General features: G+C 40.4%; 2 protein-coding genes across 12 annotated transcripts in view; one reads left to right on the top strand and one right to left on the bottom strand.

Annotated features, from left to right (window-relative positions):
* Positions 1-20465, bottom strand: part of UTP18 (UTP18 small subunit processome component) — a 37883-nt gene extending 17418 nt beyond the window's left edge. For 2 of the 3 annotated variants that reach the window (XM_061174976.1, XM_061174977.1), the window contains exons 1-9: positions 20025-20465; positions 18291-18403; positions 16008-16106; positions 13880-13947; positions 9587-9675; positions 8148-8273; positions 7508-7682; positions 2477-2577; positions 2096-2186 (exon numbers count right to left, since the gene is read on the bottom strand). In XM_061174976.1, the coding sequence (XP_061030959.1) occupies positions 2096-2186; positions 2477-2577; positions 7508-7682; positions 8148-8273; positions 9587-9675; positions 13880-13947; positions 16008-16106; positions 18291-18403; positions 20025-20357 (1195 nt within the window). In that variant the 5' untranslated portion in view covers positions 20358-20465. The remainder of the gene's footprint in view (positions 1-2095; positions 2187-2476; positions 2578-7507; positions 7683-8147; positions 8274-9586; positions 9676-13879; positions 13948-16007; positions 16107-18290; positions 18404-20024) is intronic. The other variant, XM_061174978.1, reaches the window with a different exon arrangement.
* Positions 20466-20708: 243 nt separating this feature from the next.
* The window catches only part of MBTD1 (mbt domain containing 1), a 68411-nt gene continuing 64645 nt past the window's right edge, over positions 20709-24474 (top strand). For 6 of the 9 annotated variants that reach the window (XM_061174973.1, XM_061174968.1, XM_061174967.1 and 3 more), the window contains exon 1: positions 20887-21109. In XM_061174973.1, the coding sequence (XP_061030956.1) occupies positions 21089-21109 (21 nt within the window). In that variant the 5' untranslated portion in view covers positions 20887-21088. Of the gene's footprint in view, positions 20825-20886; positions 21110-21732; positions 21797-24474 lie in introns of those variants that run through there. The other 3 variants (XM_061174970.1, XM_061174971.1, XM_061174974.1) reach the window with 2 other exon arrangements.

Below are 24474 nucleotides of genomic sequence, written 5' to 3'. Positions count from 1 at the left end.
AATAGGCTCAAATTTTTAAAACTTTATGTCTGTCTGTAGGGTAATGGTACAATAAAGGAAGGGCTTTAAAGATCAGCCTAGCTAGCAACAGACTAAAGTGGGAATGGAAGGGATCAAGGGCAGGAAGACCATCTAGAAAGCAAGTGTATTACATGGTCATAAGCTGATGTTGACTTAAGAAGCAAAAATTAATCCAAGAAAAACAAAAAGAAAAAACTGGCTCAGCTGAAAAGATAAAAGGTAAATTCTTTCTTCAACACTCCTTCTATCAAAATATTCTTTATATATATAAAACAATAAATATGAACAATATGATGCCAATCACACAAATCACTCCTTACAGAAGAAGGAAAGGAGGAAGGGGAGGGGGGAGAACACCAATCAAAATGTAGGTAACCCCTAACTTACCAAGGCTCAACTTTTGATTACTCCTTCTCTGATTTTAGGACCTTTCTTCTTATGGTAAATTAGACCTCCATGGTACTAACCTAATTTGTAAATATTTAACATCTATATCCAATTCATATAACCAAATCTCAGTACCTGTGCTGACCCTTCAACTCTTCTCCCCAACTCTGACTCTCCCAGGATCCAAAGGCCATTTCATTAGGAACATTATTTCTCTGAACCAATATTTATTCCTTACCCCTCATAAAACCTAGCATATTAATTAATAGGGACTATATATGCTGCTGATATTCTTATATTATTGGATTAAAAACATACAAATGTAAGTAACTCAACCTTGTGAAAGTTTGATTCTGGGCCAAAACCAAAACAAAAATTAAAGTTAATGCTAAACTTAATCCTTTTTTTAAAAAAAGTTTTTGAATAGATTGAAGAATACTACTCACTGGCAGAACCACTCTAATGCCTCCCACTACCAAACAGCATGAGCTACGCTGAGCTTGTGATGGTCCCTAAGATCCTTTAGGAAAAGGAGTAAGAGTCACAGGACAGTCAGAAAGGCCAGCAGAAAAGCACAAGATTAGAGACTGTCAGGAATGATAAAGGGTTGGTCGGTAGTACTACAGAAATGTCAGATGAGATCAGAATTGTTTTCAGTCAATAATGAATAAAATTCCAAACATTATCCAAGTCAAAAGAGGCTAAAAGAAAAGAAGTGATGATTCTAAGTAACTTTCAAAAAGAAAGTAAGAAAGTCTCAGAATAAATCATCTTTTAAAATGCATTTTCTGGGGACTTCCCTGGTGGTGCAGTGGTTGAGAATCTGCCTGCCAATGCAGCGGACATGGGTTCGAGCCCTGGTCTGGGAAGATCCCACATGCCGCAGAGCAACTGGGCCCGTGAGCCACAATTACTGAGCCTGCGTGTCTGGAGCCTGTGCTCCGCAGCAAGAGAGGCCGCGATAGTGAGAGGCCCGCGCACCGCGATGAAGAGTGGCCCCTGCTTGCCACAACTAGAGAAAGCCCTCGCAGAGAAACAAAGACCCAACACAGCCATAAATAAAATAAATAAATTAAAAAAAAAAAAAAGTTAAGGATGTACCTCACATATCTTATTTAAAAAAAAAAAAGAATCCGCCTGCCAATGCAGGAGACATGGGTTCGATCCCTGGTCCGGGAGGATCCCACATGCCGCAGAGCAACTAAGCCCGTGCACCAAAAACTACTGAGCCTGTGCTCTAGAGCCCGCGAGCCACAACTACTGAGCTCGCATGCCACAACTACTGAAGCCCACGCACCTAGAGCCCGTGCTCTGCAACAAGAGAAGCCACTGCAGTGAGAAGCCCACGCACTGCAATGAAGAGCAGACCCCGCTCGCCGCAACTAGAGAAAGCCCACGCGGCAACGAAGACCCAACATAGTCAAAAATTAATTAATTAATTAAATAAAATGCATTTTCTTCCCATCTTTTCCCCAAACAGTGCATGTTAAGTGGTTAACCCTTCACCATTACTAGTTAGTAAATGAGAAGGCAAACAGCAATGAAAAATGAATTGTAAAAATAAAAATGATTTTCTTACTAACACAAAAAAGTCTAAAATCAAACCCAGTTTTGGTTAAAGTTGATATTTAAACACATCCAAAGCTTCAAAGAAGCTTTGCATCATCTTGTCATTAACTTAACTTACCCGAAGATGCATATACTTTCTTACTATCTGAAGAGAATGTGGATGCTGCAATCCTTCCATTAATTTTCATACTACCAATTAGCTCTTTGGTCTGGAAGAACAATAAATATCATTTATCAAATTGTTAGGCGCTGCAAAGAAGAATCACAATGTGCAGAATAAAAGCAATCTGGTTCTCTATTTTGTACCACCTACTCAACTTTGTTTTTCCCTACCCTCAAAAAAAAAATTCTTCCCCAACTGCCCACAACTTCTCCCCAAGTCTCAATATGTTCCTCTACTTGAGATGCAGATTTAAGGACACCATGAGTTATGGTTCAAGACCATCCCTACACTAATGTCTTATCCTAGAAGAACAAGCAACAGCTAATAATGGTTCACCTTCATTGACAGCAAGTGAAAATATCCAGCAACACCATTTATAAGCAAAAAGGACCCATCTGGGGAGACTTCGAAGCTCCTCACTATCTTCTCCTTCAAACCTAAGAAAGGAGATGAATCAATAAGGATTAATGGTTTGCAGTAAAGCTTTCACTGACAATTGAGAGTTTCTTACTTTTTAAGTGCCTTAAATAAAACGTGGGCTCAGACTCTGAATAAGTCTGACCCCATGCATCATTGATTATGACTGAAATATAAGGTCACTACAAAATGCTTAGCAAACTTCTGTTCTTTGTCTTGGTTAACATTCACCTTTCTAATTACAGGCCTGAGAGCCAGCTCTCCAACCAGTAAAGTTATCGACTAATTTTCCAAATGTAAACAGTAATACCTGTAAGTAACTAAAAGGATAAATTATACTTCTCTGTCAAAACGTTCATCACCAGAAGGAAAATACACTGCCACAGAGACAGCTAAAACACAGTAACATGCAGAAACTAGTTGCTAGCCACCTACTAAACACCCCATGATGAATGGGAGTCTAATTCTTAACTTTGTGGATCAAAAAGAAAAAACAAACCAAAACCATGTGTCAGTAGTGTATCCAAGAGTTGATTAGCTTCTCAAGACTCACGTAACCGAATCACATGAGCTAAGTATATAGACCAGATGTCAATTTACTTATTTATAATGGGACATGTTCCTTTCCCATGCCTAAAAGGCTCATACTGACTATGCAGGAGACCCTTCTGATATTAAATTGCTTATAGAGCCAACTTACCCATTAACAAGTTGCCTAATAGAAAGGATACATAAGAATAACTAGCTACGATTCCAGGGTGACAGAGCAGAAGAGAATTTTCACTATCCACTCATTTGTACGTATTGGACTTTTGCACCATGTGAACATATCGCTAAGTTAGAATATTAATCAGAAAAAAGAATTTAGAAAAATCCAGTGAAGAGTTCTTGTTCCCCCCCCCAGGAAAATGATAGTTGAAGGTCCCACAGACCATCTCTGTGCTAGTAACAGTCTTTGTCTAGATGGTTCACAATACTACAAAACTGGGCCTCCCACTCTAGCCCCACCCACCAAGAGACTACATCCTAGCTTCCTTGACTGGAATCAATCCAGACACATATTTCCAGTCACTAGGGTTACTTCTGCTAGGGATGACCATCTTCTTCACAATGACTCTAGTCCTACTAAGGGTAATATTCATCCCAAATTTTGGGCAAACATTATATACTGACTACAGCATACAGAAAGAAACAGCTCCAAACATAGGGAAAATATCATTACATGATGAAGCAGAGAAGGGAGGTTAGTTCTGGAAACCCCTCCAGACCCAATCCTAAGAGCACAATGGGAATGCAAGACAGAACTCAAAGTGTTCACCTTGGAGCCTACAGCTGGGCACCACCACAGTCCTGGAGGACTGCAGACTGCACAGGTGTCACAAGGGCAACAGTAAACAAACTTCCCTCATACTGTGTGGGACCAGTGTGAACACAGACCCAGGATGGCAGCAACAGAGGCAAAATGCCAGAGGACTCTTTACACAGTCCACTGCTCTCTGCCTGCAGTGAAAGACCTTATGTTTTTGGCCTGAGTAAGCTTGTTGTTTGGGGGTAATTCAGGAAAGGGGGTTGTCTTCAAGAAGGAAATACTAGACTTCCAACAAATAAGGACAAAGTTACTTTATCAATTAATTGGAAAAATAAGAAAGATTACCATATTTTTATCCAAACCTTACAGTGTACTGTACACCAGTTATATGTACATAGCATTTTACTTTTGACTTCACAAAAGAATAGTGATAATAAATGCTAATATCAATATTACAATTGCTTTTTATAAAAGCTAGACCTTTCAAAACAGAAGTCAGACAAAATTTATAACATGGCCTTGAGAAAGAAGATATAGAGCTTTAAAGATGTCAGGTGTAAATGTTTCTATAGATTAGGGAATGAGTTTTTTGGTTTTTTTTTTGGCCACCCCACACAGCATGTGGGATCTTAGTTCCCAGACCAGGGATCGAACCCACGCCCCCTGCATTGGAAGCACGGAGTCTTAACCACTGGACCGCCAGGAAGTCCCAGGAATGAGATTTTTAGGTCAACTGCTGAGCAACTTATAGGTAAGAAAAAGAATGGCCAATTTAATTAGAATAGAGCCAAATTCCATAGGATGGGAAGTGAACTGACTGTGATCAGACAGATTATATGCTGTTCTTAACAATGACAGCAGTTACCAATGACTGAGCATTTACCAAGTGGCAGGTGGTGCTTAGTTACAATCTTCTAAAAAATTCTTTTAATATTTTAGAACCCTTGAGTTTACAGAAAGAGAAAACTAAGGCTCAGCAATGACCATATGCCTATAAATCAAAATGGCTGCCTGACAAATTAATTTGACTCCCAAATGGTCAAATTCTTTGTGTTTTCCTAGAACAAGACAGCTCCCTTAAGAACTGCCCTTCTGGGACTTCCCTGGTGGTCCTGTGGTAAAGAATCCACCTTGCAATGCAGGGGACAGGGGTTAGATCCCTGGTCAGGGAACTAAGATCCCACATGCCTCGGGGCAACTAAGCCCATGCGCCGCAACTACTGAGCTCACGCGCCTCAACTAGAGAGCCTGAATCTGCAAACTACAGAGCCCACGCGCTCTGGAGCCCATGCACCACACACCACAACTAGAGAGAGAAACCCCGCACACCACGACTAGAGAGAAGCCTGCACGCCGCAAGAGAAGATCCCACATGCCTCAACGAAGATCCCGTGTGCCGCAACTAAGACCCGATCCAGCCAAAAATAAAATTAAGTAAATAAATAATAAATAAATCTTAAAAAAAAAAAAAAAGGAACTGTCCTTCTAGGGACTTCCCTGGTGGTCCAGTGGTTAAGACTCGGTGCTCCCAATGCAGGCAGCCCGGGTTCGATCCCTGGTCAGGGAACTAGATTCCGCGTGCCACAAATAAGAGTCCGCATGCCACGACTAAGAGTCCGCATGCCACGACTAAAAGATTCCCGCATGCCGCAATGAAGATCTCGCATGCGGCAACAAAGATCCCGCATGCTACAACTAAGACCCGGCACAGATGGATAGATATAGATATAAGAACTGTCCTTCTAAATGATGCAACTGAAACTGCTTCTGGACTTTGAAATAGTAATCTGTGGTTCTTAACCTTTCTGTGTGCCAGTCTGGTGAAGTGTATGATACCCTTCTCAAAATAACGGTTGTTTGAAACTTTCGTAACTGAAGGAAATGCTAAATTTCAGTTAGAGATTAGTGAAAATAAAGATGGAATGTTTTTCCTATCCAGCTTCACAGACCCCTGAATTTTGAGAATCCATGGACCCCACTTTACAAGCCCTGACAGGTTAGTGGAAGGAACCCTCAAAGCGGAATTCTTCAGAATGCATCAATTCTGAATTCTTCATTTTTCAGACTTGCATTTGCAAGAACCAAGAGCTCACATATACACGTAAGGCTTGCACATCCTAACTTGTCAGCAATTTTCCCCCTTGTTCTACTGTCCTTAATTAATTTCGAGTTATTAATACTGTTTTATAATCACGAGAGACTGAGAATTATATTCAATAACATAACACCACAAGAAGAAATACATTTGATTTACCATTACTATTATAATTATCGTTATTACCAAGTTATGCTTATTGAGGAAAGAGAAGGAAAAATATTAAAAGGCAAAGATAAATGCCATGTGTTAGAAGAATCCAGTGATCAGATACACACCCCTCCACACCAGCAGATCCACAGTACACATCACTAACTACTGGATCTCAGCCACCCCTGGTTTGCTTTTCCCAAGAGGATGCACGGCAAGGAAGGACCAGAGCACATTCCTTTTGATTAGTGGAATGACATTTAAGAATAAAAACTACTACATGTTGCTTTCTATTTCAATATGGGGAGACAGTTTAAGGTTTTCCAACTCAAAGGGAAGTCCATGGACCAGTAGCATCAGCAGCATCTGAGAACTTGTTAGAAATGCAGAATCAGGCCCGCCTCAGAACAACAGAATCAGAGTCTGCATTTTAACAAGATCTCCACGTGATTCATATGCACATTAATGTTTGAGAAGCACTGATTTAAAGCATAAATAGATAAATTAAAAACCCCCTTGGAAAGGATCACTGAAAGTGTCAGGAACACAGGAAAGACAAGACTGGAAACACTGAAAATAAACATCATAAATGTTTCTAAAGTTGGCCTTACTCACTTTTAACCACTAGCAGAAAAAAGGCTGTACAGAGCAACCTGTAACCTTTACAGCCCCACAGATGTGCAATTTAACAGGGAAACTGCCAGCAAGCTGTAGCATATGACAACACCACCTCTCAAGATATATGTTAACCCAACCAACTTCATTACAAGGACTTTAGTTCCCAAAGTATCATGAAGGTGTCACTATATTTTTGAGGTAATGGGAGTAGGAGAATGCAGAAGAATAGATAAGGCAGAGGAAAGATAAATTTTCATCTGATAAAAAAGATGTATTTTTTAAGTAGTTCATTCTTCAAAATACATTACGAATTCCAAAAGCAGTGCTTTATTTCCTTTAAATGTAAACCAAAATTGTATTATAACAAACAGCAGAAGAACTGGAGGGCATCCAAATTTCAGATCAGAGAAGTGAAATAGTTTGTCCAAGGAAGTAGAACCCAGGTCTTTTAGCTCCCAGGCTCATGTTCTTTCTGCTGCAGCAACTGCTAATTTTACAGCCAAGTATTTGCAACTGCTTTTCTGGTCTAGGGGAATATATATTTGCAATTATGATTTTCTTCCCATAGGTACTCAGTAAAAAGTCAGTCCACTTTTTTCATTCAAACATGTTATCTCAACAACACGACATTTTCCAAATACTAAAACCAAAGAAACCCTTATTTTTAATAACTCTATGGGGAGGAAAAAAAGTGGTTGTAAATACTGTTAAACAAACTCAACTATGGGCTGGGGGGGAGGGGGGTGCATGTCAGCTATATGTTCATTAGAAACCTTACCTCTTACTTGATGCACAGGAATTAGCTTTCCAGCCAGCATATCATAGACATAAAGAACCTTGCTGTGAGTACTCGTGGCTAAAACCTTTTCTCCATTAGCACTAAAACAAGCTTTAAAGATTGGAAACTTTTCCAAATAGATGCTCTGAATTTTAGGATTTGTTTTTCCATCAACCTATAAGGAAGTACAAAATATTCCTTTTGATTATTTCCACAGACCATGTATGCTGATTGTAAACACTTTTCACTACAAGTCTTTCTCTTAAAAATTTATTTATTTTATTTATTTTTGGCTGCGGTGGGTCTTCGTTGCTGCACACGGGCTTTCTCTAGTTGCAGCGAGCGGAGGCTACTCTTCATTGCAGTGCACGGGCTTCTCATTGTGGTGGCTTCTCTTGTTGTGGAGCACAGGCTCTAGGCACATGGGTTTCAGTAGTTGTGGCACGTGGGCTCAGTAGTTGTGGCTCACGGGCTCTAGAGCACAGGCTCAGTAGTTGTGGCGCATGGGCTTAGCTGTTCTGCAGCATGTAGGATCTTCCGGGACCAGGGATCAAACCTGTGTCCCCTGCATTGGCAGGCGGATTCTTAACCGCTGTGCCACCAGGGAAGCCCCTACAAGTCTTCATTTAAAAATGCATACCTGAAATAGCGACACAGCATTATCTAGTCCAGCGACCATCACAACCTGTGCACGAGGATGGAACTGCACAGACGAGATCCGAGCAGTAGTAGGACGTTCAGCATTAGCATGCTGGCAGTGCTTCATCTACAGAAAAATAAAGCTGGAATTTTATCAATTCGAATGGGTTAACATTATTTTCTTTAAAGCATGAAGACATTATAAAGTAGTTTACAATGCAGAAGAAAGTGCATTGGAAGAGTAAGCAGAAGACCACAGCTCTGCTACCAACTAGTATTCTAGTACAGTGTTTTACCATACAAGAATCCATTTTTCGGGGGCTTCCTCTACATTAAAAATGCAATTACATAAAAAACACAGTATCATATGATGTTTTCTTTGTAACCCCTGAAGATAAATTTTTGTGGTGACTACATTTTCAATGGAGGTGAATTCACCGTATGAGGAGCTAAATGAATTATCTGCACAGGGTTGGGAGAGACAGAATCACTCTGTCTAATAATTTACCATAATAAGGTCCCCTCTCCCCATCTAAATTCGCATGCTACCATTTTATAATGGGGAAAATTATGTCAAAGAGAGAACTGTTCATTTGACATATATTTAACTGAAGCAAGTGCTGGGTAGGTACTTGGTTACCACAATGAACAAGTGAGACACAGTGATGAGTTAGACAGTAACTAGAGTAAGCCACTTCAGATAGGATGGCAAGGAAAGACATTTCTAGGGCATCATGTGAGCAGAAAGGTGCCACTTTAGGTACGATGGCGAGGAAAGACATTTCTAGGGCGTCATGTGAGCAGAAAAGAATGAGTTGGCCACTGGCAGTGCTTAAAGAACACATGGAGGGATGAGCAAGAGCAAAGGTTCAGGGGCAAGAAAGAACTTGGCATGTGCAAGAAACAGAAAGAAGGCCTGTGTGGCCTGAGTAAGGAATAAGAGGAAAAGGCATCAGATGAAGTGGAAGACATAGGCAAAAGCCAGATCCTGTGAAGGGCAGGGTAGACTATGGTAAGGAATTCAGAAGTTTTCAAAGAGCAATGAAAATTGACAGGACATGATATTTTATTTTTAAAAGATCCCTCAGGCTACTATAGGAAGAACGGCTTAGGAAGAAGGAAAGTGGAAGTGGAGAGTCTAGCCACGAAGCTGTTGCTTTGCACTGGGCGAGAGATGAGAGCAGCATGAACAAGGCTGGTGCCAACAGAAGGAACAAGAAATGCAAAAGGAGGAATCAAATAACATTCCTAAAAAATTCCTGGGAACATAATTTAATCTTGTTTTTGCAAAAGGTAAAAAACCTAACACAAATATTTACCAAGGAAAAATGACAGCAAGCACATTTAATCCCACAGATAACAGGAATCCATACATTTGTAACTGTGAAGTATATTGGATTTCAGAGGTAATTAGTTGGACCCAATTTTACTGATTCTCACCTTTAAGATTCCTTTAGGAAGAGAGGTTGATGTGGATATGAAATTCCCAGTCCTTTGTAACAAATCATCTTCATCCTCTTCACTTTCATCTAAGTCAAACAAATCCATAGGCTGATCTTTAGAATCACTGAGATGGCCATTACCTATCCCAAACATCTGTATTTCAAACTTCAACTCCCCTCCCAGTCTCCCAACCTCAATCATTTTATTTAAGCTGCAAATGGTAAAAGTAAAACGGCAAAATAAATTTGAAGGAGAGGAAGAAGATGACAAGACCTCAATGTATATGGTTAAAATCAAAGCCTGACTCTGGAACGAAAGACACATTCACTACAGTGACTAAAACAACATGAAATGAAATAAAGATGAAACGGAGTCAGCATTTAATTTAAAAAGAGAAACTCGTAACAGTGGCAAGATGGGCAACAGGATGAACAGCAGATCTAGCTTAACAACTCACAGGAAAAAGAACTAGAACTTTTAGCTGACTGAAAGAACAATGCCAGCAAACTGTGTATCAGAACTTCCAAGAGAGGTAATAGGGCTGCTTTTCCCCTGGAGATGACTGACGATTCTAGTAAAGAAAGCTGAGAAGCTAAGCAGAGTGTTTAATAAAACACTTGTAAAGGGTTAAGAGAGCAAAAACTAGCACCAAAAGCCCTCTAAGGTTCCTAAGGGGTCTGGTAAACCACCAGGCTCTGGATTGTTGCCACAAAAGGCTATACATAAAATTAAAGGTAAAATCAAAGAATTACGAGAAAATCTCCCAGGAACTGAAACCCGGCTTTGAATCCTCACACTCTCTCACTAGAATAAGATGTTCTAGGATTGCTAGTGCCCATTGCCCAACCACCTACCCAAAAACAAATATATAAATTCTCTGGAGAGAGATACCATTGTCCTAGACCTCTAGTTAATCAATACTATTTCTCATATACAATGCCCACCACTCAACGACATATAACCAGGTAAATAATGACAAGGTAAGATAACTTAACTGAAAACCTAAAGAAAAACAAACAATCCTCACAGGAGATCTAGATAATGAAGTTATCAGACATAAAATTTTTAAATATTACATTTAAAACTCACAGAAAAAGAGATCAGGTCTGTGGTTACCAGAGACGGAGGGTAACGTGAGGGGAATTGGATGAAGACAGTCAAAAGGTACAAACTTCCAGTTATAAGATAAATAAGTACTAGGGATATAATGTACAACGTGATAAATATAACTCTGCTGTATGTTATATATGAAAGGTGTTGACAATAAATCCTAAGACTTCTCACCACAAGGAAAAATACTTCTTTTCTACTTCTTTAATTTTTTATCTATATGAGATGATGGATGTTCACTGAACTTACTGTGGTCATCATTTCATGGCATATGTAAGTCAAATCATTATACTGTGCACCTTAAACTTATACAGTGCTGTATGTCAATTATATCTCAGTAAAACTGGAAGGAAAAATAATAATAATAAAAAAAAATTTTAACTTATGTTTAACATATTAGAGATAATGAAAGGCAAGACTCAGAATTAAGCCAGAGAACTAGACTATTAAAAAAAAAAGAAGCAAATGGAAATTCTAGAACTGAAAAACAGTAATTAAAACTAACACCCCAGTGGATGCTTTTCACAGGATATCAAAATTACGTGAAGAGAGAATTAGTGGTCTGGAAAAAGGATCAGAAAAAAATATCCAGACTAAAGTACAGAAAGCAAAAAGACAGAAAATACAGAAAAGAACACAGTCTACAGCCATACCACCCTGAATGCACCTAATCTCGTCAGAAAAGAACACAGAATGTTTTAAAAAATTTTTTTAACATACATGTAATTGGTATCCCAGAAGGAAAGAAAGAATGGAACAAAAACAATATGTGAAGAGATAACAGGCAAGAATTTCCAAAACTTAGAAAAGACATGTAGCCAGATTCAACAGCACCCATGAAGACCAAGCAGAATACAAAGCAAGCTAAAAAAACTGGAAAACTGCGGCAGGGGGCGGAGGGGCGGGGGTGGTGGTGAATAAATTGACAAAACAGCAACAATACAACTCTGTAATATTAAGGAATTACTATTGATTTCTGAAGATGTATGATAATAGCATTATAGCTATGTTTAAAGGAGGGAGTACTTCTCTTTTAAAGATACTCAATCTAGGGACTTCCCTGGTGGTCCAGTGGTTAAGACTCCGTGCTTCCACTGTAGGGGGCACAGGTTCAATCCCTGGTCAGGGAACCTGCGTGCCAGTGGGCCAGGGGGATAAAAAAAAAAAAAAAAAGGTAATTCAGGAAAAAAAAAAAAAAGATAATCTAGTATTTACAGATAAAAACAAATAATATGTTGGAAATAACTGTGAAGCTGGGTTGTAGTCACCACTCTGACAATAAGTATACCTTGGACAAGTCACTTCTATCTTTTTGAACTTTACTCCCATCATCTGTACAATTAAGGTATTAGACTTGGATATCCCAGATAGTAACAGACTGGCTGACTGTTGACCTAATTCATTTCCTTTTTCTCCTGGGCACAAAGACAAACTATATTTCCTGGTATTGCATGCAGTTAGTGTGGCCTCATGACTGAGTTCTGGCCAATAAAATGTAGGTGAAAGTATCACGTACCACTTCCAGGACAGGCCAATTAAAAACTTCCCTTGGTGAGCCTTCTCTCTCTTCTCCTATAAGTCAACTGGTGGCCAATATCTTAGGCAACATTGGAAGACCCAGCCTGAAGATGGCAGAACCTCTATAAACTTGGGTCCCTAGAGTAGAGCATCACCTTCTCACCACCTCAATTGTACTCACGGGAAAAAAAAAAATTCTACTGGATTAAGCCACTGGGATCTGGGAGATTTTCTGCTTCAGTGTCAGCATAAACCTAATCTATAATTACATGGATCTAAACTGCTGTAGTTCTATGAATGCAATATTCTAAAATGGATAATAAAATTATATTTCATCCAGGAAGGTAAACTGATGACTGAGGTTTATAATTATGCCATGTAAAAAAAAGTGACAGGATGGGACTTCCCTGGTGGTCCAGTGGTTAAGACTCCACGCTCCCAATGCAGTGGCCATGGGTTCGATCCCTGGCCTGGGAACTAGGATCTCACATGCTGCGTGGGGCGGCCAAAAAAAAAGAAAAAAAAGTGACAGGACAAGATGATTAACATATTAAAAAAAAAACCTAAAAATATATTTCTCAAATAACAGAAGAGTTTTATATGAATGAGAGATAAGGTTATATCTCTTCAAAAGGTAGGACTACAGAGTATAGGGAGGCTAAATTTCAATAGTAAAAAAATTACAATTAGTTCTTAAAGAAAAGAGAAAGAAATAGTCTAATAAGGAGCACAACATTATTTGAAATATTTAAGCAGAGGCTAAATTATCATCTAACAGATGTTGTAGAGAAGTTTCTTGCAGCAGATAAAGTCGGGGCTACATCACTAAGAGTCCTTCAACCTCTAAAAGTATCTGGTTGGAAACCAGAAGGTAAGTTTCTACTCAATAACAGATTGAGTTTTCTAACAGAATTATATAAAACTGGCTCCTTGTAAGGGCTCCCTATACGTGAATACCATGAAGACTGACATGGGTGGGGAGAAGGGAGGGAGAGGTGATGATGATAATCAAACAGAGGTTCATCAGATACCAAAGATGCTAAGAAAGGAGCTCCTGTATTACAATGGGAGGATATACTCTAAAGTTCCTCAAGGATTTCAAAAGTCAATTCCAAGTCTAAAATTTATAACTCCAAGAACTCAAATCAGATCTTGGCCAAACCATCCATATAATATCTAAACTCAAAGATCTAAACAGCAGAAAACAGTTTTGGTACAAGTCAAACTTAAAATCTGGAGTTGAAAAATAGGTTTTTAGAAAGTGAATAATCATCTGGGCTTAACCTGACATGTGCTCCTTAGAAAGACATTCCATTTCCTAGTGGATAGCTAGATCAGCTGCTCATGTCTTTGGAAGGGGCTCTGAATCAAGAAATAACACTACTACTTACTTTTTACTTAATCTATGCCATAATGTAACATAGTCATAAAATTCATCCATTATTGTCTCTACAAGTAAAGAATATGCTACTAAGTACGTCTACACTATTGTAAAAGAGCTTCTTTCAGAGAAATGGTAGACTTCAAAACCAGACATTAAAAAAAAAAAAAAAGACATATTTCAAACACCAGGTTTTAACGAGCCTCGTGAGAAACCTCAAATAATAACAGAACAGAAATAGGAATCTATTTACCAACTTAAACAGAGGTGTCAACACTCACCATCTGAAGATGTTTTCCGCTTACTGGTCTCTGCCCAGGCAGGTACTCCCCCCATGGCATGCTGGAATCTAAGCAAAAATGTAAAAATAAAATTTTGTAGTGACCACTGTATTTATATAGAGCTTAATACATTTAAAGAATATAGGTCAGAGCATGAATAGAATCTCTTCCAAAGAAGTTATCATCTTTCAGAACAGAAGGGCTACTCACACAGGATAGTCCTAAATTGGTAACTTTCATGAACTTCTAACCACCTGGATACATATTTGTTGTTACTTATTTACATCTAGTTACATAGTTGTCTTAGTTGCACATATCAACACACCAGATTTGGTGACTAAGTAAAGAAATAGAAATCTCTTTGTGGTTATAAATCAATGCTATAGTACACAGAGTACACAAAAGAATACTAGAACATGTCTGTAAGAAAACGACCAGATTGGTAAAATAAACAAAACTTCATCATATATCCTTTGAATAAAATGGGAGCATTTCATCCTGGAAAAATTAAGCTTCAGGAGAAGCATGACAGCTATATTCTGAAGGGCTGGTATTTGGAAGCCTGAAAAGAATCATCCTGTTTAATGCAGAATCATAGACAAGTCCACCAAACTAAGCCCACTAGCCATAAGTAACTAGAAAACTGGACAAAATATGTGAAGCTATTTTCAGAAACTGGACAACAGGCAACATAGAACTATGATCTCTAAGAGAAGAAAAGTAACAAGGTGAGCAATGCCATTACTGGGATTTTCCCCTCAAGGCATTTTTATAAGACCCTGACACAGAGACAAGGAGAAAAAGATCAGACTTGAAAGAGGCTGAAACAACAGGAATTTGAGGGGCAGTCAACTGTAGAAGAGGAAGAGAAAGAGCTCCAGAAATCTGCACAGGGGTCCACAGACACTTCTTCTGAATACTAAACTGCATGCTCATAGGATGAAACTCCATGAGGTCAAACAAAGAACTACTAGGGGGCTGTAAGTTGCACAGAACCAAAGCTCAGACATTTGAGTTCAACCAGTCAGAGGAAGGGTCCTTACTGAACACTCAGGGCATTCAGGAGAGATCCCAGGAAGGTCATACCTTAATAATGGGGCTAAACCAGCCTAGAATAAATGCTACTGTAGAAGAAAGCTAAAAACAAATCCTGAAAGGATCAAAGTGATTTCCAAGTCAATTAACTGCCTGCCAAGACAAAGTTCAACACACATTAAAAGCAAAAAACAAAATCCAGACACTGAACAACATTCACACTGCCCAGAATCCAATCAAAATTACTAGATATACAGAGAAGCAGAAAAACATGAACCGTAACCAGAAAAAAAGCAGTCAACAGAAACAGAAATGACAGACCTGACAGAATTAGCACACAAGGACTTTAAAATAGCTAATACACATAAAAAGGAACAAAATTGTGCCATTTGCAGAGATGTGGATGGACCTAGAGACTGTCACACAGAGTGAAGTTAAGTCAGAAAAAGAAAAACAAATACCGTATGCTAACACATACATATGGAATCTAAAAAAAGAAAAAAGGTTCTGAAGAACGTAGGGGCAAAACAGGAATAAAGACACAGACATAGAGAATGGACTTGAGGACACGGGGAGGGGGAAGGGTAAGCTGGCACAAAGTGAGAGAGTGGCATGGACATATATACACTACCAAATGTAAAACAGATACCTAGTGGGAAGCAGCCATATAGCACAGGGAGATCAGCTCGGTGTTTTGTGTCCACCTAGAGGGGTGGGATAGGGAGAGTGGGAGGGAGATACAAGAGGGAGGAGATGTGGGGATATATGTATATGTATAGCTGATTCACTTTATTATACAGCAGAAACTAACACACCATTATAAAGCATTTATACTGCAATAAAGATGTTAAAAAAAAACCAATAACATCATTGATTATACTTAAATGGCGGGATTACAAGTTTTTTCCAAAATTTTTTGTACTTGTATTCCTTCTCAGGTCCCCATACTAAAACTTAATCATGTCTTCCAAGAACAATGCTCTTCCAATTCAAAATGGAAATCTGACTACCAAAGAAGCCAAAGACTGAGCAAATCAAAATAAAATACTGGTTATAAATACATCTTGGCAAACCTATGAAAAAGGACACTTACTCCTCCTTAAGTCTCTTTTGAAGCTGATCTTTTGAAAGTTTATTTTCACTGGCATTTTTCATCATATCTTTCCGAAAACGATTGTTCGTCATGTCAACCCTATAAAAAAAACAGAAAACAGCATGCTTTCAATAACTTGAAGAATCAACATAAATAGTTGCTGCCTTTAGTATTTTGAGCGAACAATATAGGTCAAGATTTATAAGATGTGGAACATCTCCAATGTACATTCTCCATTCTTCCCGAAACAAAAAGGAATCTCCAATATTTCGGATCATCTAGTTTACCCTTTGAAGAGCTATTTCAAATTCATAATTACTTACTAGACACAGCTTATGCCATTCACCAAAATAAATTCCAGGTAAATCAGAGTTAAATACAAAAAAAAAAAAAAAAAAAACCAAAACCCAAACCTTAAAATACTATGAAGGAAAAATATAAGCAAATATTTCTCTCTCTGAAGAACTTTTTACTAAAAACAACAGCAAAAAAAAAAAAGGAAAAGAGTCAAAGACTTCACTACATAAACATTAAAATATTCTGTGCATCAGACAACATTAAAACAAACTTAAAGGCAAACAAAAAGCTAGAAGATAATGTGCAATAAATTTGACATATAAAGATTTGAAATTCTCAATATGTAAGGAGCTGATATACTAAAATCATTAATAAACAGTCTCATCTGCCATTTGCAACAACATGGATGACCCTGGAGGACGTCAAGCTAAGTGAAATAGAACAGACATCAAAGAAAAATACTGCATAATCTCACTTATATGTGGAATCTGAAAAAAGTAGAATACGTAGAAGCGAAGAGCAGAATGATGGATACCAGGGGTGAGAAGGTAGAGGAAATAGGGAGATGTTGGTCAAAGGGTACAAAGCTGCAATTACGTAGCATGACTGCAGTTAATGACAGTATTGTACACTGGAAATTAGCTAAGGGAGTAGATTTCAGGTGTTCTCACCACAAATAAAAATGGTAACCATCTGAAGAAATGGAAATGCTAATTAGTTCACTTGACTGTAGTAATAACTTCACCATGTATATATATAGCAAATTGTCATGTTGTACACCTTATGTACAATTTTTATTTTAAAAATAAAAAAACAAAATGAAAGAGTCTCCAGTAGACAAATACGCAAAGACATAATAGAGACTACTTTTAAGAAAAACCAATGACTAATAAAAAAATGTTTTCTCAACACAAGTTAGATATTTCCTACCCTAAACTGTCACCCTAAACTGACAATGTCTGAAAAAAGAAAAATCATTGCTTTTATTTTTTTTAAATATTTTTTTGATGTGGACCATTTTTAAAGTCTTTATTGAATTTGTTACAATGTTGCTTCTGTTTTATGTTGTGGGTTTTTGGCCGCAAGGCATGTGGGATCTTAGCTCCCCCACCAGGGATCAAACCCGCACCCCCTGCATTGGAAGGCAAAGTCTTAACCACTGGACCGCCAGGGAAGTCCAGAGAAATCATTGCTTTTAAAATGGACTGAAACGGACACCTTTCAATGAAAAGGTAAATTGGCAGAACCTCAGGGTCAGCCTGGCAGTATTTATCAAGAACCTTAAAAATGTCTGCTCTTTGATTAAGTTAGTCTATCTCAAAGAATCTTTCTTAAATAATTTTAAGTAGAAAAAGATTTATGTGTAAAGATGCTCATCTCAACATCAATCTATTAAAAGGAAAAATATCCAATGATAGCTATGTAAATTATGGTTAAATCATATAATGGACTATAATACATCCATTTTAAAATGTTTATAAAGGTTTTTTTTTTAATTGGGGAGAAATACTTGCAATACAATACATTCTCATCTTAAGGTACATATTGTACATGATTGTTAACTTTTTTTGGTCTTTTCTCAATTTCAGGCATTGTGTTAAGAGCTCTACATACACTATTTAATCTCAAGAGCCTTCTGATATAGTTACTATTATCTCCATTTTACACATGAGAAAAGGTAGGTTCCAAACTTGCCAATGGTCAGTTAGGAACTGGCCAAACTAGGAGGCAAACTCAGGTCTGACCCCAAACACTGTGCTCTTTTAGCTTTTCTATACAGCACAGAAGAAAGAGGGAGAGATGTACGCCAACATGTTAACAGTGGTTCTCCCTCGCTGATGGGATTATGAATGATCTTTGCTATACTTTCCAGTATTTTTCAAGTCTTCACGTAATCACATATTCAGAAAGAGAACTTTCTTAAAACCTGCAAAGTAACTTTTGAAGAATCCAGAGGGACTCCAGAAGAAAAATTAGGCAACCTACATCTCCTCATCTTCATCTTCTTCATCCAACCAAACTGGCTTCTTTTGAAGTGGAAAATTATCTTTTGCTTCATTCTCCACTTCAGAGTCACCTGAGTCTTCTTGTACTTGAACCTAGAAAAGACAAAATGCCCACAACCACTGAGTCTTTCATATCCCATGGTGGCAGACTTTGCAGAATGGTGGCTTGTAGAATGCTTTGTTTTTATGGCCCTCTGATCAAATTATGGGACAGAATGCTACCACAGCAAATGCTGGAGATCGAACAGAAAATGAGGAGATTAGAGAATGGCACCACCCGCTGGACACATGAGGTAAGATGGAATAGTCAAAGAGTCAACTTGCTGAAAGGAAAAGACCAAGTAAGACAAGTAAAAAAGGTAAGTTGACAGATGAATAAAGGAGCAGGGAAAATCACAGAACTACAGAAATCACAGGACCAAAGGCAGACACCAAAGATAAAATAACATGACTGAATGTCATAATTAAGTCATATTTCATATTCATAAACATACTTCTCCACTTTTCTTAACTGTTCTTGATCCCCTACCTCCTCAAGAAACTTTATACTATCCAAACAAATCTAAATCTAGACCACAGAATTTCACCTGAAGTGAGCTTGAGCTTTCCCAAAACCACATGACAGAAATGTCCAAATGATTTCTACTTGTTCTATTATTGGCCTATGATCCTTCAAAGCCCAACAAACCCCACCGCACTTAAACTGTTTCTTTTCCCGAATGGGAAACTGTCACACAGCATTTTTCCAGTAGTATTTCTCTATCTCCCAACTATATTCTGCAACTTCTCCCATAAGCACCCAAAGGAGATTCTGGCAATCAACTGATACTTGCTAGGTCTGCATTCGTTTATCAAACTGAGTAATTCTCAGTAAGGCTTTGCTTGACTACCCTATGTAAAATTTCACAGGCCCGCTCGACACACGCTTATCTCCCTTTCTTGAACGCCTTTATTTTTTTTTTTCCTTCGGCACTTCACTGACATAACTTGAATTTTATCTTCTGCCTCTGCCACTAAGTATCCAAGCTCCAAGAAGGCAGGGATTTTTGTTAGTTTTCGTCCACTGCTGTTTCTCCTCCAGTGCCTAGAAACTGCCTGGGACTCCCTATATTGGCAAAAAGACAGGTATAGAATTAAAAAAAAAAAAAGCAAAAAGCATGCAAAAAAATTATAATCAATCAATCACGCAGGGTTTTCACTGCTAGGAAAAGTATCTGGCGCCAAACTGGTTCACAAATATTACTTTAATAGACGAATACACGGTCACTCTCAAAAGCTGGCTTATCAACCACTCGATGTGGTTGTTAAAACAGACTACCAGGCCTGTGCCCACGAATTCTGATTTCACAAACGAAGTGGAACCCCTGAATCACAGCAAAGTATTGAGGCAGGCGACTGAATGACCAAGAGAGAAGAAACACTGAGTCTGGGGAGAAAACTGAGCCACTGCCACTAATCGAAAGATGCTCACGATTAGTTGGCTAAACGAATACGTGTTGAGCGCCTGCTGCATACCAGGCGCAGCAGCTCCCTCGGGGGCGGAGAAAGGCGCGGACTCCGCCCTCCCGGGACTTTCAGTCTGGCACCCCTCGGCGCCCGCATTCCCGGTTCCCTCCCACCTGAACGCTCCCCTGCGCCACAGGTCGCCCAGGCTCCGCCCCCGGAGGCACACCGCCCACCGAGCGCCCAGCCCGCACGCCGCGGCCTCCCTCACCCGCGGGCCCCGCAGACGCCGCAGCAGCGCGTCCTCGTCGTCTTCGACGTCGCCGAAGATCAGCTCCTCCAGGCACCGCTCCACGGCCGGCTTGTCCTCCTCCAGCGTCTGGCGGTTCCGCTGCCGGAGCCGTCTCTCCTCCTCCGCCGCGACTACGGTGGCCGCCGCGCGCGGCCGGGCCGGCGATTTCCGCTGAGATGAAGGAGCAGCCTTTCGGAACGGCCCGCCCGGCCCCGCTCCGGCTCTATCGTCCGGCCTCATTCGGGTCTTCCGGTCTGGTCTCGCTCCGGCTCTCCGGTCCGGTCTCGCTCGGCTCCTCCGTTCCGGCGGCATCGCTCGGTTTGAGAAGGAACGCAGGCACTCACGTGGATTCTCACTGCGCGTGCGCCGAGGCCCCTCGCTTTCCGCAGCGGCTGAGGCCGCAGGGGGCCGGAAAGAGGCTGCACCGCCCTGTGAGCACGTGACCAGCACTGTCCCCCTGTGTAACGCCCATCCCCTCACGAGCCCCTCCCCGTGTGGGAGTTCCTCCGAGAGAACCAATCTTCCGGGTGGAGGGGGAAGCGGCGTGACTGGAGTGGAAATTTTTTTCCAACACAACTTCGCAGCTGCAATTGATTGAAAGGAGCGCAAGAAAGCCAGGGTATAAACTGAGATGACAGGCTAAAACTGCTACTCTTCTTCCTAACTTTTTAACCACTCGACTTACACGAGCCCAATCGTCTTTTCCACCCCTTCATCTTGGTACGGCCCTTGGAGTACGGAGCCTGCAGAGGGTCCCACGCTGGAAGACAGAGCGGAGGGTATGTAGGGAAGTGGGCCAATCGGGGCGCGGGTCACGGCGCAGGCGCGCTGGGGAGGGAGGGCTATGCTAATGTTGTTGATATCCTGGGGCCACCCGAGTTAAAGGGGGGAAATCCGGGGGTTGCCGCCGCCGCCACCGGTCTGGGCCCAGTCGGGGCCCCCCCTGTAGTCGCCGTAGTCCCGGGGAGAGGCGCCTGCCCCCAGCTCGGGAGGGGGCGCCGCGGGCCCGGGGAGCACGGACAACCCCTACCCATGAGGCCCTGATGGAAAACACAAAGGATCTGGTGAGAGCCGAGCGCGGCAGCTGCTTTGTGTGCCAGGTGGGGGGGACGCCGGCAGCCCCCCGACCCCAGGAACCCCTGCAGTCCCCTGACCCCGCTCCCAGGCCTGCTTCTCCATCCCACGCCCCCTCCACCTCCGGAGCCCCCCTCCCCCTACCGGCCGTTAAACGATTCGGGGGTTCCCCTCCCCCCACCCCCGGACTCATCAGGGTTCTCTCTATTCTCTTTACTTTTTGGAAGAAAAATTTTAGAAGAAAGTTCTCTTCGTTCCGGCCCCCCGTCCCCCTTCAGCTCTGGCTGGGGGAGAGAGAAAGGCTGGATTTGAGACTTCCTTTTTTGACCGCCCAAGAATCGGGGAGTGGAGTCCTCACTTCTCCCAAGGGGGCAGGGTTTTGGTGCTTTGCAGGGGAAGGCGCCTCTCCGCTGTAGGGCAGGTGCCACGAGGCGTTTCGCACGTGGAGGTGGAAAAATTGAAAGGGGGCGGGGTGGGCACGTGTGGGATGGGAGAGGTGGGAGTGGTGTTTGGGAAGCAGCCGCCTAGGCCGCCTATTTAAAAGGGTTCTAAGTCAGTGGGCTTTTATGACCGTTGCGTTCTCTTTTGTGAAATAAGAATCCTAACATTTCAGAGTCGGAAGAGACATTAGAGGTCACCCAAAGCAGCCGTCCCCTGTGCAGCCTCTCTGACAAGTGGTAGGTAGCCTGGCCTCTGCCTAAACCCCTGCAAACACTGAGCGTTCGCTGCTGCCATGGAAAGCCCTCGCCGTTCAGTTCTGTTTGTTGTTTGCCTACCCTTATTAGACTCTTTAGACTCATTCATGTCCTTATTAAGTGGATTCCCTTTTTACTTCTCAAATTTTCTCTCACATTCTCCTCACCCACCCACTGCTCATTGGCCTATATTTTGTGTGCCAGGAAAGAACAGCAGGGAAGTGGGGGAAGGAGGGCTTGAGAGATAGTGAGGGCCGGCTGAAAACTTTGCTGGGTCAGTTCAAATGTGCTGGCTTCTGTGTCTGAGAATGGTTGATATTTTTCTACAGGAAGTTTGGGAAATGGGATCTAGGGATTTCATGGCTGTTTTCTCTCACTAGTGCATCTTTTTAAAGTTAGAAATTTCAGCTTCCTATCTCAAAGCACATTTCTTGTTGCCTAAATCACTTTCCCTAAGGGATGCCTAAATTGCCTCTTGGAGATAGTACCAAAGCTGTTAGAAGCATCTCCTGGTAGAGGGATGATCAGAAGAACTGCACTCCCCACCACCTCCTCCTTTTGACCTATGTTTTTCTTTCAAGCTGGGCTTCCTGCTTGGGGCCCCTCCTTCACAATACTTTCTCTTTTTCTTTTCCAATTTTTAATGAGATATGAAATTTTTGCAACACTTTAATATTTGCCTAGAGTTTGCAATATTTTTCATGCTTCTTATATTAGTATGCATCAGTGGTTATCACTCGGTGGTTTAGTTAGTTCAGTTCTACTATTGTCACTTAGCATTTTTCTGATATTCTCCTTCATTTGGTGAGCTATGCTGCTTCCAAGAGAAGTTTTATTGGCATAGGAATCTTGGGGGCACATGTTTTCCTCTTCCTAATATGGTGAAGTGGGAGTCAAGACATAACAGATAAAATGTAGACGTAACGAATCTGGTATAAAAGCCAGAGAGTAAATTTTACTTTAAACTCCCAGTCCCCTGTTTAAAATGTTAGAGCACAGAAATTGTTTTCTCTCCCCCTTTTGTGACTTGGAGACTGTTGCTCTGCTCTAATGTGCTTACACTGTATTTTTTTCATTTCTTTACCTCTACACCGATGAGTGTTTAGAAGGAAAATAGCTGTCTTTTTTTGCACCACCTCCTTCTCTGAATAACAAGTAGCTTCTACTTATGTAGAACCCCATACTCCACGCTTCTGGGTGCCTTGCAAATTATGGCAAAAACTGTCTTGAATAAGTATCTGTTGATAAGTATCTTATGTTGAACCATGTTTTTTAACTGTCCAGTTTTTAATTTTGTACACACTTTGACATATGATATTTTCTCTAAATCTAGTCACTGAAAGTTAACATGGGAATGAATACTAGATAACTGATAAAAGTTAATGGAGCTGCATAATTCTGTCTTGAAAGTTTTCATTAACGTGAAATTCCCAAGTTCCTGTTCACTTTAAACATGAACTGTCATGACTTAAGCTGACTAACTTTGGAGACGTTTGCATTCTAAACATACTAGACAGGAATGACTGGTTTTATTTTTAAAGAAGACACTATATTTTTATGGCTGGTTATATGTTGATTTAATTAGTGTCTAAACCTTTTCTTAGATGTTCAGAGGCTTCAAACCCTCAGTTTCATCAGAAATTAAAACTATTTAAATTGTTTTTAACATAGTAGTCAAAGGAAGGTTAAACTATAGCTTAGAAGTGAAAACAACCTATTAATGTTATAAATACTAAACCACTAGATTACTGAAAGCCATGAGTTCTCAGTGATTTGAGTGACCACATCCTAAAATTAGACAAGTCACTATTCTTTTGGTTGCTCCTTGTTTCTCAATTTTTCATCTTTAAAATGTTTGCTAAGTAAGATTTAACTTTTTCACATTTATAATGTTAAGGTAAGCCAATTATCATTAGTTTCAGAGTTTCAGATCCAAAAGAAAGATAAAAACATCAGGATGGTGAAAGAGGAAGGAGTTAACAATAGTTAAACTAAGATATGCCTCCTAACACTAGTATTCTTAACTGTCCAAGGCTACTTTTAATTTTGTACAAAAATTGCAGATTGTTTGATTTAGTCATTTATTTTAAATAAGCCTTTGTTTTTTTTAGGATTTTTTTCCCATAAATTTAAAATTTCTCTTCTTACTTTACTGCAACCCACAAGGAAGGGTGGAAAGAAAATAATTCCCACTTGAATAAACCCTAAATTTATGGGGATGAAGTGATACAGTATGAGGGACACTGGCAGATTAGGTTAGCATTTCAATTCTGCCACTGAGTAACTTCATATGCCTTGTTGGACAAGATTCTGTGCCTCAGTTTTCTCATCCTTAGAGTGGAAAGGTTGGTCTAGAATTAACATTATCCAGTAGAACTTTCTGCAGTGATGGAACTGTCCTATATCTGTGCCATCTGTATGGTGGCCACTAGCCACATGTGGCTGTTGAGCACTTAAAAGGTAACTAGTGTGGCCGAGGAACCCAATTTTCAATCTGATTTAATCAGGTGTAAATTTAAATAGCCACATGTCTGCCACACTGGACATACAGATAATAGAACAGTGTTTTCCAAGCTTAGCTGATCACCACAATCACCTCTTGGGGATCTTATAAAAATACAAAACCTCTCTCTTGTGGGTTATCATTCAGTAGGTCTGTG

This window comes from Eubalaena glacialis, chromosome 19 (assembly GCF_028564815.1).
Source record: "Eubalaena glacialis isolate mEubGla1 chromosome 19, mEubGla1.1.hap2.+ XY, whole genome shotgun sequence".
NCBI lineage: Eukaryota > Metazoa > Chordata > Mammalia > Artiodactyla > Balaenidae > Eubalaena > Eubalaena glacialis.
The sequence above is the reverse complement of the archived record's forward strand: the minus strand, read 5'-3'. Positions and strand labels throughout refer to the sequence as shown.